General features: G+C 35.5%; 1 protein-coding gene across 1 annotated transcript in view; it reads right to left on the reverse strand.

Annotated features, from left to right (window-relative positions):
• LOC145307654 (endoplasmic reticulum disulfide reductase DNAJC10-like) overlaps nt 1-14,475 on the reverse strand; it is a 39,681-nt gene that overhangs the window by 5,222 nt on the left and 19,984 nt on the right. Inside the window, exons 18-28 of the mRNA XM_080150137.1 lie at nt 13,662-13,714; nt 12,968-13,005; nt 9,763-9,831; nt 8,748-8,784; nt 8,214-8,278; nt 6,554-6,600; nt 6,133-6,196; nt 5,125-5,195; nt 4,261-4,347; nt 1,315-1,444; nt 400-531 (exon numbers count right to left, since the gene is read on the reverse strand). Coding sequence (XP_080006263.1) covers nt 400-531; nt 1,315-1,444; nt 4,261-4,347; nt 5,125-5,195; nt 6,133-6,196; nt 6,554-6,600; nt 8,214-8,278; nt 8,748-8,784; nt 9,763-9,831; nt 12,968-13,005; nt 13,662-13,714 — 793 coding nt within the window. The remainder of the gene's footprint in view (nt 1-399; nt 532-1,314; nt 1,445-4,260; nt 4,348-5,124; nt 5,196-6,132; nt 6,197-6,553; nt 6,601-8,213; nt 8,279-8,747; nt 8,785-9,762; nt 9,832-12,967; nt 13,006-13,661; nt 13,715-14,475) is intronic.

Raw genomic sequence — 14,475 nt, forward strand, 5'->3', positions numbered from 1 at the left:
AAACAATTTGTAATGTCTAAATAAATATGTATTTTCATATTTTTAACCTTTTATATCTAGAATAGATAAATTGATACATAGATAATTAGATAGATAGATAGATAATTAGATAGATATATTGACGGATGGATGGATGGATGGATAGATAGATAGATAGATAGATAATTATATAGATAGATAGATAGATAAAATGGTAGATAGATAGATATACATAGAGCTAGGTTAGATAGATAGATAGATAGATATAGAGCTAGGTTAGATAGACAGGTAGATAGATAGATAGATAGATAGATAGATAGATAGATAGATAGATAGATAGATAGATAGATAGATAGATAGATAGATAGATAGATAGATAGATAGATAGATAGATAGATAGATAGATAGATAGATACTAACCTATCACAGCTAACTTTTCCAACTTTGACTCTATCTGTAAGAAGATATGCCACTTGATGATAGGCTGGTTCTAACTCTACACAAGGTCCACATCTGGGGGAGCTGTACAGGATCAACCAGGGAGTAACAGTACTACACAAATACAAGAATTAAAATTAGTGGTTGAAACGTTTGAACAATTAACATAATAAACAAACCAATCAAAAAGTCACTAAAGTTGTTAAGCCAACGAAAAGAAAACGCAGGGAGGGAGGGGACATTGGGCTGTTTATTATACTAGTCCCCATAGGTTTATGATAACGTTTTCTTATTTGTTGGCTTAACAACCTTGGGGACAGTGAATTTTGATTGGTTGGTTCATTTAGTTCAACCAGTGGGTCCCAGTACTACACAAATACAAGGATTAAAATTAGTGGTTAAAAAGCTTGAACACTCAACTTAATAAACCAACCAATCAAAAAGTCACTAAAGTTGTTAAGCTAAATAAAAGAAAACACAGAGTGGGAGGAGACATTGAGCTGTTTATTATACTAGTCCCCATAGGTTTATGATAATGTTTTCTTATTCGTTGGCATAACAACCTTGGGGACTTTAGTGAATTTTGATTGGTTGGTTCATTAGTTGAGTGTTAAATAATTGTAATCTACAGAGGGGTAATTTTTGTGGGATCTACATAAATTTATCTGCCACTGTCTTATCCCTTTAGATATCTGAGGTTGACAACAATCATAAAAGCAAAGCTTAAAAAATAAAATCGTCAAATAAACGAGCACTAACAGATAATCGCATCGTATTATAGCTTTCGGCGGAAATTCAAATAAAAAACGAATTAATTGCAGATTTGCAGAATATCATTAGGGATGTATATCAATTTATCGACCATTGTCTTATCCCTTTAGAACCCTTAATAAATACCTTAATACTTGATTATCAAAAGCATTTGGGGTGAGATTGATAACATAGGATGGTAACTTTTGTTGAATCCATTGGGATAGAGTTGTTATATCTCGCTGGTTTCCAGTATACACAACATAGTTCTGGGATCCCTGTTTCATATAACATTGTCTATACAACTTTGATGTACAAACAGACAGACAGATGGACAGACGGACAGACAGACATACAGACAGACATACAGACATATAGACGTACAGACAAAGAGACAGACAGACAGACAGATTGACTGACGTAAAGACAAAGAGACAGACAGAAAGACAGACAGACAGATTGACAGAGACAGATTTACAGATTGACAGACGTACAGACAAAGAAACAGACAGATAAAAAAAAGACAGACAGACAAACATACAGAAAAACAGATGAACGTACATATCGCTGATATTCAGTGTACATTACATAGTTCTGGGATCCCTGTTTATGTAACATTGTAAATACAACTTTGATGTACAGACAGATAGACAGACAGACAGACAGACAGACAGACAAACAATCGTATTTCTCGCTGGTTTCCAGTGTAATTTACATAGCTCGTTGTTTCCTGTTCATATAACAAAATTTATGTTACTTTAATGTACAGATTGACAGAAAGACAGAAAGATTGACAGACAAACAAACGTATATATCGCTAATATCCAGTGTACATTACATAGTTCGTGTCTCTCAATTTTATATAACATTGTTTATACACCTTTGATTGGCAGACAGACATATAGACAGATGGACAGACAAACGTATATATTGCTAGTATCCAGTATACATTATAGTTCTGAGCTCCCTGTTCATATAACAATGTTTATACAACTTTGATATACTGACAGACAGACAGACTGACGCACAGACAAAGAGACAGACAGAGAAACTTACATACAGACAGCCAGATTGACAGACAGACAGGCAGATTGACAGACATACAGACAGACTGACATACGCACAGACAAAGAGACAGACAGAGAAAATTTACATACAGACAGACAGACGTACAGATTGACAGACGTACAGACAAAGGGAAAGACAGACTTACAAATTGACAAACCTACAGACAAAGAGACAGACAAACAAACGTATATATCGCTGATTTCCAGTGTACATTATATAGTTCTGGGATCCCTTTATATAACATTGTTTATACAACTTTGATATACAGACAGACAGACAAACAGACAGACAGACAGACAAACAGACAAACGTAGAGAAAATTAGCATAGATCTTTCTTTACTTTACAATTAACATTGTTCATAAAACTTAGTTTACTTTGATGTACATACAGACAGACAGACAGATGTAAAGACAGACACACAAACATAAAGGTTATAGTTCTTCCCTTTCTGTATAGTATAAATTTTATAGTTTACTTTGATGTACAGACAGACTAACAGACGGACGGACGTACAGATGGACAAACAAACAGTCAGACAAACAGACAGACAGACAGACGTAAAGACAAAGAGACAGACAGACAGACATAAAGACAAAGAGACAGACAGACAGACAGACATATTGACATACGTAATTGACGTACAGATGGACAAACAGACGGACAAACAGACGGACGGACGTACAGATGGACAAACAGACGGAAGGACGTACAGATGGACAAACAGACAGACAGACAGACGTAAAGACAAAGAGACAGACAGACAGACATAAAGACAAAGAGACAGACAGACAGACAGACATATTGACATACGTAATTGACGTACAGATGGACAAACAGACGGACAAACAGACGGACGGACGTACAGATGGACAAACAAACGGACGGACAGACAGATGGACAAACAGACGGACGGACGTACAGATGGACAAACAGACAGACGGACGTACAGATGGACAAACAGACGGACGGACGTACAGATGGACAAACAGACGGACGGACGTACAGATGGACAAACAGACGGACGGACGTACAGACGGACGGACGTACAGATGGACAAACAGACGGACGGACGTACAGATGGACAAACAGACGGGCGGACGTACAGATGGAAAAACAGACAGAGGGACGTACAGATGGACAAACAAACGGACGGACGTACAGATGGACAAACAGACGGACGGGCGTACAGATGGATAAACAGACGGACGGACATACAGATGGACAAACAGACGGACGGACGTACAGATGGACAAACAGACGGACGGACGTACAGATGGACAAACAGACGGACGGACGTACAGACGGACGGACGTACAGATGGACAAACAGACGGACGGACGTACAGATGGACAAACAGACGGGCGGACGTACAGATGGAAAAACAGACAGAGGGACGTACAGATGGACAAACAAACGGACGGACGTACAGATGGACAAACAGACGGACGGGCGTACAGATGGATAAACAGACGGACGGACATACAGATGGACAAACAGACGGACGGACGTACAGATGGACAAACAGACGGACGGACGTACAGATGGACGGACGTAAAGATGGACAAACAGACGGAAGGACGTACAGATGGACAAACAAACGGACGGACGTACAGATGGACAAACAGACGGAAGGACATACAGATGGACAAACAGACGGACGGACAGACAGACGAAAAGACTTAAGACACATATTATTAATATTGCATCTCTGTGCTTCTTATAATTTAGTTCATCATAATTGGGGAAGTACACTCCTTTAGTAACAATTATTCCAGTATGCCTTCAAATATGATTAATATCCGCGGGATAGGAACCGGTTCTTAGACATACTGTAAAATCATTGATATCATCTTATTACAGACAATTTTATACGAACATTGATATAAAAATCATAATATTAGTTAGTCCGGGCCTTTGAAACCCGTTAGCAAACAAAACTGGATTTAATTTTTTCATTTTAATGTTCGCGGAAAGCTGTCTATAATACGATGTGGTAGACAACTATTATTGTATAAACTTAGTTCCTGAGATCCTAATGGAAAAATCCTGATTGTTGGATAGCTATTTATATGTTGGGATCTACACAGGGTGGATTCTTCTTCACAGTTCACCTTTACATTTTCTTTTTATATCAGAGAGAGAGAGGGTACAATGGGCTGTTTATTACACTAGTCCCCAAAGTTTTACACTGTGATTCGAGCCGAGATTCAGAGAGAGGGGGGACAATGGACTCTCTATTACACTAGTCCCCAAAGTTTTATAAATACATTTTCTAATTCGTTTGCTTTGGGGACTTTTATGAACTTTGATTATTAAGATTATTAAGCTGAGTGTCCAAACTTTTCAACCACTAATTGTTGTAATCTATAGAAGGGATAATTTTGTGTATCATTATTGGGGAAGTATATCAATTTAACTACCATTGTCTTATCCCTTTAGATCTCTGTTTTTACACATTTAGTTTCTTTTTATAAACATTCTCATTTCTCAACAGGATAAGACAATAGCTGATAAATTGATGCACATCCCCAATGTTAATACACAAAATTAACCCTTCTCTAGATTAAAATAAGTGGTTGAAACGTTTTGAAAACTCCACTTAATAAACAACCAATCAAAATTCACTGAAGTCCCCAAAATTGTTAAGTTAATCATTAAGCCAACGAATTCGAAAACGTTATTATAAAATTTTGGGGACTAGTGTAATAGACAGCCCATTGTCCCCACTCAAATTACTGCTTCAGTATCAGATGAGCAACAATTAGAGGCATAGTTGGTGGAATGCCTTGGCTCAAAATAGGCACAGTTAAGACTTCAAACAAGTAGGCATGCCATCATTTGGACAAAAACTGCGAGGTTTCAGAGATCTTAATAAAAAAAGAAAATTCCTTGGCAAATTTGAGGTGTTGATATTTGTCAAAGTTCCTTGCTAGCTGGGACCAAACAGGCTGCAACTGTCTGATTATAGATAATCATACTTTATAATAAACTAGCGGCTACGCCCCTAGAGGCCTCTAGTGGCACCTTAAATGTTTTTGTTTGTTAAAGTTAATTTTTTATGTACGATACCACCTTATTTGACGTTGAAGTCTCCCAGATTTTAAAAAATTTTTCAATTTTTTTGTCATTTCTTTTGGGAGGGTGGTAGTACCCTCCCCCAAAATAGTTAAAAACCTTCCCAGGTCATATGAGAATCTACCCTGTTAAGGAGAACCCGATCGGTTTAGCGGTTAGCGAGATCCTTCGGTACACACAGACAGATACACAGACAAACATCCTGTTACTTTAGTATAAGGATTAGCGGTTACGCTCCTAGAGGCCTCTAGGGGCACTTAAAGGGAGAGGAAGTGGACCTTCGTCTTAATTTAAATTTTAGTTTTTAAAAATTTTGGGGGGGGAGGAGGTAATTTTTGTGATTTATTTTGGGGGTGGGGGTGTTGGTATCCCCCCCTCCAAAAAAATGTTTATAAACCTTTCTTGACCTATAAGAAGCTAGACTGTAAAGGAGAAGCATATCGATTCAGTGGTTAGCGAGATCCTTCACCACAGACTAATTACTTTACATAATAGGAATTGTTTAAATTATTAATTCGTGATATAATTTCAAAACAAAAGACGACATTTCACTTTTCATAATTGTGCGCGGCAATCACATACCAGTACCATATTTTTGGGGGGAGGGGGGAGTTACTTTTGTTCTAGGGGTGATTTCTCTTGGGAGGGTGGAGATACCCTCCCCAAAAATAGTTATAAACCCTCCCAGGACCTATAAGAAGTTACACTGTAAAGGAGAACCACTCTGACGTTTGGGAATCCTGCGTTTGAACACTACGACGTTTGGGACTCCTGCGTTTGTCCTAGGACCGCAAGATAGATAATATGGTATGATTATTTCCTGCAAGGGGCACACCATGGGGCGTAAAACTCCACCACCCACATTTCATTCTCCTTCTTATCACCTACAATGGATTTAGGATGCACAATGATATATTGACAGGGGAAAAGGGAGTCATTTTTTCGCGTATTTTTCGTATTTTGGGTATTTAATCTTATGCTCTTATCAAGTCAAACTGTTCTTAATTATGACCAAATGCTTTAAAAAACGATAATATTGTTTAAAAATGGAAATATGTGATTTCTCTTGGTAGGGTGGTGGTACCCTTCCACAAATTAGGTTTAAACCTTCCCGGGACCTATAAGAATCTACCCTGTTAAGGAGAACCCGATCGGTTCAGCGGTTAGCGAGATCCTTTGGTACAAACAGACAAACACAAAGCTACTTTGTATTATAGATTAAAATAGGATATTATGTATACCTAGTAGTCTGTCGAAATTGTTGGAGTCTAGAGTAACAACCGCAGGTCTGAGCAACATGTCCAATCATTTTCAAACCTTTTTCTCGGTGCTTTCCAATAAAGTGCATGTTAAGCAATAAAAATCTCCAATTTCATAATTTTCTGCTACTATATGATTGAGGGTGTCTAATAATATAAAACTTTGGGTACCAGTGTAATTTACAGTCCAATGTCCCCTCCCTTAATGCTATTATATGATTTGCAATGCCTTATAAAATAAAACTTTGGGTACCAGTTTAACAAATATATGATTGAGCAAATGATTTAAAACTTTAGGTACTAGTGTAATTTAGAGTCCATTGTACCCTCCCTTCCTGCTATTTTATGCTTATTGTCATGCCTAATAATATTAAACTTTGGGTACCAGTTTAATTTAAAGTCAAATGTCCCCTAATTATTATATGATAAGCCATGCCTAACAATATAAAACTTTGGGTACCAGTGTAATTTATAGTCCAATGTCCCCTCCCTTTATGCTACTATATTATCAAGCATATGCCTAATAACATAATACTTTGGGTACCAGTGTAAATTAGAGTCCAATGTCCCATCCCTCCCTGCTACAAATAAATATTTTGCCTAGAGGCAGGATCTAAACAAACAAATTTCGCAAATTTTGTAATACAAAGTGGATTATTAAACAACCTGGATGACAACTTCCATAAAAGTGAAGCTCTGTAAAGGAAGGATAAACGAACATTAACCCTTGTAGAGTGTCAGAACTGAATAAGCAGAATATTAATGCATAAGTCTGAATAAACAGAATGGAGTGTAAAATTGTTGCAAAACTGCTTAAACACACGATATTGTTTAAGGATATACATACATACAGTTTAGGACTTGATTATATAGATGCTTTGCTTATAACATTGTACCTTGTTTTAATAGGAATCAGTATTCCAAAAATCAAATGAATTGTATAATTTTTACATACAAAAATTTATTGTCAAAAAAGTAAAAAAACCAGCTTGTTTAAAAATTACGTACGGACTTTCTGGGAATGATTATAGAGTTGCTGCGGTTTAAAAGTCGTACTAAACTGTTTTAGGAATCATCTTGCAAAATTTGAAATTGATAGGACAATTCTAACCTATTTAAATCAACGAAAAGATCTAACCGTTACGGACGGAAGGACGGACAGACCATAATTATAGAAAAGCTTCAATATTTTAATAACATTATGAACATGCGGTATTCTAATGGATGTATTATTACTTGGATCTTACACCAAATTTTCATGTTCTATAATAAAGTGAACTTTGTGGCGGGCTAAAATAACGATTTTCCATATTCCCCTTCTTTGCGCCATCCCCTCCTACTGGATAAACTGCCCGACCAATAAAAGCGAAGGGCAATTGCAACCTAAATTAACGACAATTTTACTCCTGACATATACTACTCTATAATTCGAAATGCCCGTCTGTTAGAGACAAAGTGGGGAATACGTGTTTTTCTCGGCTCCTATGACAGATAGAAGGCTGAAACTTTTTGACAACATTCCCGTCACTAAGGAGCATAACTAACTTTAACACAACCATGGTGATCAGACTTCTTTTTAGCAGGTTTTAGGCTATTTTCGAATTTTTCACATTCTACATCCATTGGTATGATTGAGACATGCCTAACGATGTCATGAACAAAACTTGCCAATGACTCAGAATTATGATGTCCACTGTATTCATGCTCCTTACAATATAAAACTATTTAAAAGCAGGGATATAAAGGGATAAGAATATGGCCGAAAAAGTGATATACATCCCTATTGATGATACACAAAAATATACCTTCTGTAGATTAAAATTAGTAGTTGAACCGTTTGGATACTCAACTTAATAAATGAACCAATCAAAAGGTATTAAGGTGCCCACGCAAAGTTATAAAACTTTTCTATATGAAAAGCTTCAATGTAGAGTTGAACAATATCGGTCCAGCGGTTAGCAGGATCCTTTGGTACATATAAACAGACAAACATCCAGTAACTTTTTTTATGTATTTTAAAAAATTGAAATGAGAGGGTGGGGTAGTTTTTCGTTGGCTAGGTTAGATTATAATTTTTTAAATCTAAAATAAAAAATTGGGATATCGAATTCAACCCTCCCACCCTCAAGTGCCCCTAGAGGCCTCCAGGAGGCTTAGCTTTAATATAGTTTTGTACCTTTGAGTTATTGAAGAAAATAGTTGTCGGATATCCTCTGAATTAAATGAGGTAGTAAGCATAATTTTCTTTAAAATTCCCTGATATTCTGACAAACAACTCTAAAGGAAAATTTCCCCACAACCCCCTTTCCTCCCCTTCTTTCCCATTACTCTTCAGTTACATAACAAAAACAAAATATACCACGAGATATTTTATAAGGTTTCGTGATCTTTTGTAGAATTGTTGGTTAGAATAGCTACCCCTGCCTTAGTGTGAACGTTTGGAGATTTTTTTAACCCAAAATAGATCAAATACAAATAGTTTAGAAAATAATATCAATGTACCTAACTAAAGGTAATGAGTTGGGCATGTTTAGGGCCAAGGCACTCACCCCCATCTCGCGCAAATGATAAAAACAATAGGGACTTATATGGAGGGAGGAAGTGGAAGGGGGGGGGGGGGTTATAAGTCGACAATCCACTTTTTATCTATATTTTGTAGGGGCGATTTCTCTTGGGAGAGTGGGGGTAACCTCCTCCCAATTAGTCATAAACCTTTTCTGAACCTTTACTGTAAAGAAGATCCATATCGGTTCAGCAGTTAGAAGATCTTACAGATATACAGACACACATCCCGTTACTTTATATAAGTACTAGCGGCTTAGCCCCTAGCCTCTAGGGGCTTTGCCCCAAGACGTTTGATCAACCTATTTTTGTGTTATTTAGATTTAAAAAGATTGGGGAGGGGGGTATTTTTCATTTTTGGGGGTTGGGGGTGTCCCACCCCCCAAGAAAATAGCTTAAAACCATTACAGGACCATTAGATACATTCCCTGAAGAGTAGTGCCCAATCGGTTAAGTGGTTACCGAGATCTTAAGGGACAGACAGTCAGACAGAAAGTCAGACAGACAGACAGTCAGACAGACAGACAGACGGACAGACAGACAGACAGACAGACAGACAGATAGACAGACAGACAGACAGACAGACATCGTACTACTTTGTATTATAGATTATGCTTACTACTCAGTACCTAATATTATATTTATTACAAAGTTGTCTATGAACAGTACAATCGACTGTACCAAAAATTATGGATCCACCTTAAATAGCAATTATTTTTAATCTTTTAGGGATCTAAAGGGATAAGACAATGCCCGATATTTTAATGTACATCCCCATTGATTGAACCTAGTAAAAGAGTCTGACTCTGATCATGGCGTAAAAAAAATAGCCAATGAGAGGCCACTATAAATTTTACCATTGGTCAGTTACAGTGTATACTGCACTATGTTCCATGAGTGACAAAAAATCGTTTTTTACATTTTGGAAAATACAATTTTAAACAATTGATTGGTAATATACACAAGTTTTTGGAAATATAGCCGAAAGGATTAGCTTTTACTATGAAAAATAAGAATTTTATGTGCAATTATACCAGAGGTATGGAATTAAGTTCCTTTTCATCATTGTAAACAACTATTTTTAAGGTCAACTAAACTACATTTCAAATCATCGTGGACCCTTTATTTTTAAAGCTATTTTTAAGTAATATATATTTTTGGAATCAGTATGTAATAATTTATACGTTTAGCCTTTAAAAGAAGTCAAATCTTCATTTTTGTTGTAATTGTAGATGGTTTTCTTAGCATACCTGATTTCTGTAAAATAGACAATTTTCTTCTAATGAAAATTTTACGTTTGGTTCCAGATCTTTTAAGACCAAAAAAGTCCAAGCAAATCCTCTTACATGGTGATATTAGATGTATGTATAATATCAGAGAACTTTACCCTGTGTATGCGAAGGTATGCGAAGTTTGTTTTTTTTAAGCCCTAAAGATACTAGGGTCTATCAAAAAATAACAATTTTTAAAGATATAAAAGTAATTTATTTTTCTACTTATTTCCAACACATATTCAATTAAACTAAAAGTAGAGAAAAGTTTTAAATAAAGATAATCCCTAAATGTCTAGTCTCTTATCTGAACCATTTTACCTTTTTTTTTTTTTTGGGGGGGGGGGGAGAGGGGGTGAATGCCCGACTTATATCCACATCTGAACCCATTAAAGCTAGAAGTTAAAAAAATTGTATGTGGTTTTTAGTTCAAATATATATTCTTATTTAATTCGTTAGAATTATTTACTCCCTTCACCCTTTTATTAAGCAACCTTTTTCCAAAGGTGCTTTCATACTTATTAAAAAAGACAAATAGAATTTGTATTGTTTAAGATAGAAAATGCTTCCTTTCAAGTAAATTGAAAATAAAATGAAAGTCTTTCATATCAGAGATTTATAGGGATTAGACAATGGCCGAGAAATTAATGTACATTCCCAATGCTAATACACAAAATTGCCCCTTCTATAAATTATAATTAGTGATTGAAACGTTTGGACACTCAACTAATAAACCAACCAATCAAAATTCAATAAAAGTCCCACAAATTGTTATGCCCACAAATAAGATAACGCTATTTTGTGAATTTGGGGACTATTATAATTAACAGCTTATTGTCCACTCCCTCATATACACATATACACACAGAAAATAAATAAGAAATAGGCTCATCTTTATGTAAACTTTAGATTAGAAATCTCAAAATACATATTTCGGCGGCGGCGATCGGCGGGAAAACGGCGGCAAATTTTCATATAATTTCAGTAGGTCATACATGCTTGTTAGAAAAGCTAATGTTTGAAATTTGAAGTCTATAGGTCAAAAATTGCGGTCTCAAGAGCTGTTTAAAGATTTCAGAGGGATCAGGACCTGCAGGATCATACCTGGACCCTGAAATTGACTTAAACACTTAATTTTCATATTGGTATGTACTATTATAGGATATTTTAGTGTTTGGTAACTTAAAATGCTCAGTTTAAGGCAAACAAAATATTTTTACTCTTTACCTGTATGACCCTGCCAGGTTTGCTGGCATCCTGTGCCAGCCAGGATGGAGATATTTAAAATTTCGCCATTATATTGAAAGATATATGGATACTTATTGCTATTTAAATAAAATTTCATCAAAATTTTAAAATATACACTCTCTATGATTTTTTGTCATTTATTGGCTTTTCTGGAACACGGTGTACTGGCCTCTCATTGGCTAATTTTTTACGTCATAATCAGAGTCAGACACTTTTACTAGGTTTCCTATTGATTATGCACAAAATTACCCCTACTGTAGATCACAATTAGTGATTTAAATGTTTAAACTCTAAACTTAATGTACCAATCAATCAAATTTGAATAAAAGTCCCAAAATTGTTCAGCCAACCAATAAGAAAACGTTATTTTAAGACTTTGGGGACTAGTGTAATAAACAGCCCAATGTCCCCACCCTCCCTGATTTTATCAGATTTAACTTTGTATGTCCGTCAGTATGAAACGCTATTGGGAAAATGTATTTTTTTTTTCAGTTACTATTTAGGATAGACATTTTTCATTTTTTTAACTGCGAAAAGCTGTATATACTATATATGAATAGAAATAATTAGATTTTGTAGCATAACCTTACGGACTGAGTATGCCGAGAAATTCATGTTTCCCCTAAAATGTTTGAGTCAAACATACAGACGGACATTTTGAAAATTACCGACAGTCCAAGTAAATGGTAAACTAAATTGGCATAGGAATCATCATAAAAAAATCGGGTATAGTCTCTTTTATAACAACGCCTCTTAAGAACCGTTTCTTCGTATTTTTACAGTAGCTTTTAATAAGTGATAATTGTTAGGTTAGGTGATTTCCCCGCAGGTAGGGTTAGAGCCCCCCGCAGCGGCTAGTGAAAATATGAAAAAAATGCTCCTTAAGACGGGGTTGTCACGAAAGGGACTATAATAATAGAAGTGTTAACAAAAATTTAAAAATGTAAAAAATCAGATGTCTAGCTTTAACAGCAGTCGAGTAAATTCAGGGAGGAAGGGACATTGGGCTGTTTATTACACTCGTCCCCAAAGTTTTATAATAACTTTTTGGTATTCTTTATCTTAACAACTTTGGGCACTTTTATTTAATTTTGATTGGTTAATTCATTAAGTTAGGTGTCCAAACGTTTCACCCACTAAAAGTAATCGTTAGAAGGGGTAATTTTGTGTTTCATAATTAGGGATTTACATCAATTTATCGGCAACTGTCTTATCCCTTTAGATCCCTGGAGTTCCCCCAAAGCGTCACGGACGAACTGACGGACAGACAAAGTGAATTATAGAGTACCTTCGCTACTAAAAATAATTTGCTATTCCTATAAGATTGCTGGCTTTTCTAAACTCCGGTAGCATCTGCATACGATGGACAGTAATAAAATGCCGTTTCTCGCGGTCGTACGCGGTCATACGCAATGTTGGAAAGGTGACACAAATTTCAGATAAATAAGTAAATCAAATCGCGAAATATTTGATCTGAAAGGGGACTATGCACGAACAAGAGCAAGTGATTATAAGCACCTTCCAGCAGCGATTCTAAATGTGTTTTTTTTAAAATATACTAGGGTTATGTTTAATGTCATTGTATCGAATTTAAAAATTAGTTTCAACATGGTTTTGTATAAATACAACATTGAAATGTTAGACATTTTGTGACTTGATATCATCAAATAAAGTTGAGTTCAAACTGCTATGGAACAAAAGGAAACTTTTTTGATAAAAAATGTTAATTTAGAAAAAGGGAGGGTAATTTATAGCATTTGATTATGGTTTGGTGTATTATCTTATTTGAACTTTTGAACTTAATAAAACATTTGATGCTATTTTGTCAAAAAATGCTTAATTTTTGTAGTCGATATAATTATATGAAACATAACCCTAGAATATTCACCAAAAAAATATAGAGATTCTCTTCTGGAAGGTGCTTAGAATCACTTGCTCTTGTTCGTGCATAGTCCCCTTTCCAACATTGCGTAAAAACGCAAGAAATGGCATTCTATTACTATCCATCCCTTCATACAGGGAGGACACCAGGGGGCGAAAAAATCTACAAAAACGTGGCTGTTGACCTGTACATTTAGTATCATTTCATATATTAGATTAATCCAGGGATCTAAGGGGATAAGACAATGGCTGATAAATACAAAATTATCCCTTCTGTAGATTAATATTAGTGGTTAAAAAAGTTTAGACACTCTATTGAATAAGCAACCAATCAAAATTCACCCAAAGTCTCCAAAGTTGTTAAGCCAACGAATAGGAAAACGTTATTATTGTTCCATCTCTCTCTGAGATTATCTGTCTGTCTGTCAAAACCTTAGAATCTCTTAATTTTAAAAACGAAGCTTTTCTATAATTAGGGTAGTTCCATCCGTACGTCCAACCATACGGAACGGATAGCTTTTTCTTGTTAATTTAGGCATGTTAAAATTGTCCTATAGATTTCTAACTTTGCTTGGTGATTCCTGTAGTAGTTTGGTACTATTTAGAAAGCGTAGCAACTCTATAATCAATACCAGAATGTCTGTACGTCCATTCTAGACATGTTGATTTTTTTTACTTTTTAACAACAAATGTTCATGTGATCTAATTATCCTATTGATCTGATTTTCGTTATACTGATTCCTAGGATAACAAACTACAATATTACAAGCAAAGCAACTCTATAATCAAGTCCTAAAAATGTAAGTATGTCCAGAAACATCATCCTGTATCAAGCAGTTTTTTTTAACAAATTTGCTTACAATTTTGCTACAACTCTTATACAATTATATTCTGATTATTCAGTTCTGACACTATACAAGTGTTAATGTTCGTTTGTCCTAC

Source organism: Acartia tonsa, chromosome 15 (genome assembly GCF_053477335.1).
Source record: "Acartia tonsa isolate MP-2025a chromosome 15, ASM5347733v1, whole genome shotgun sequence".
Taxonomy (NCBI): Eukaryota; Metazoa; Arthropoda; class Copepoda; order Calanoida; family Acartiidae; genus Acartia; species Acartia tonsa.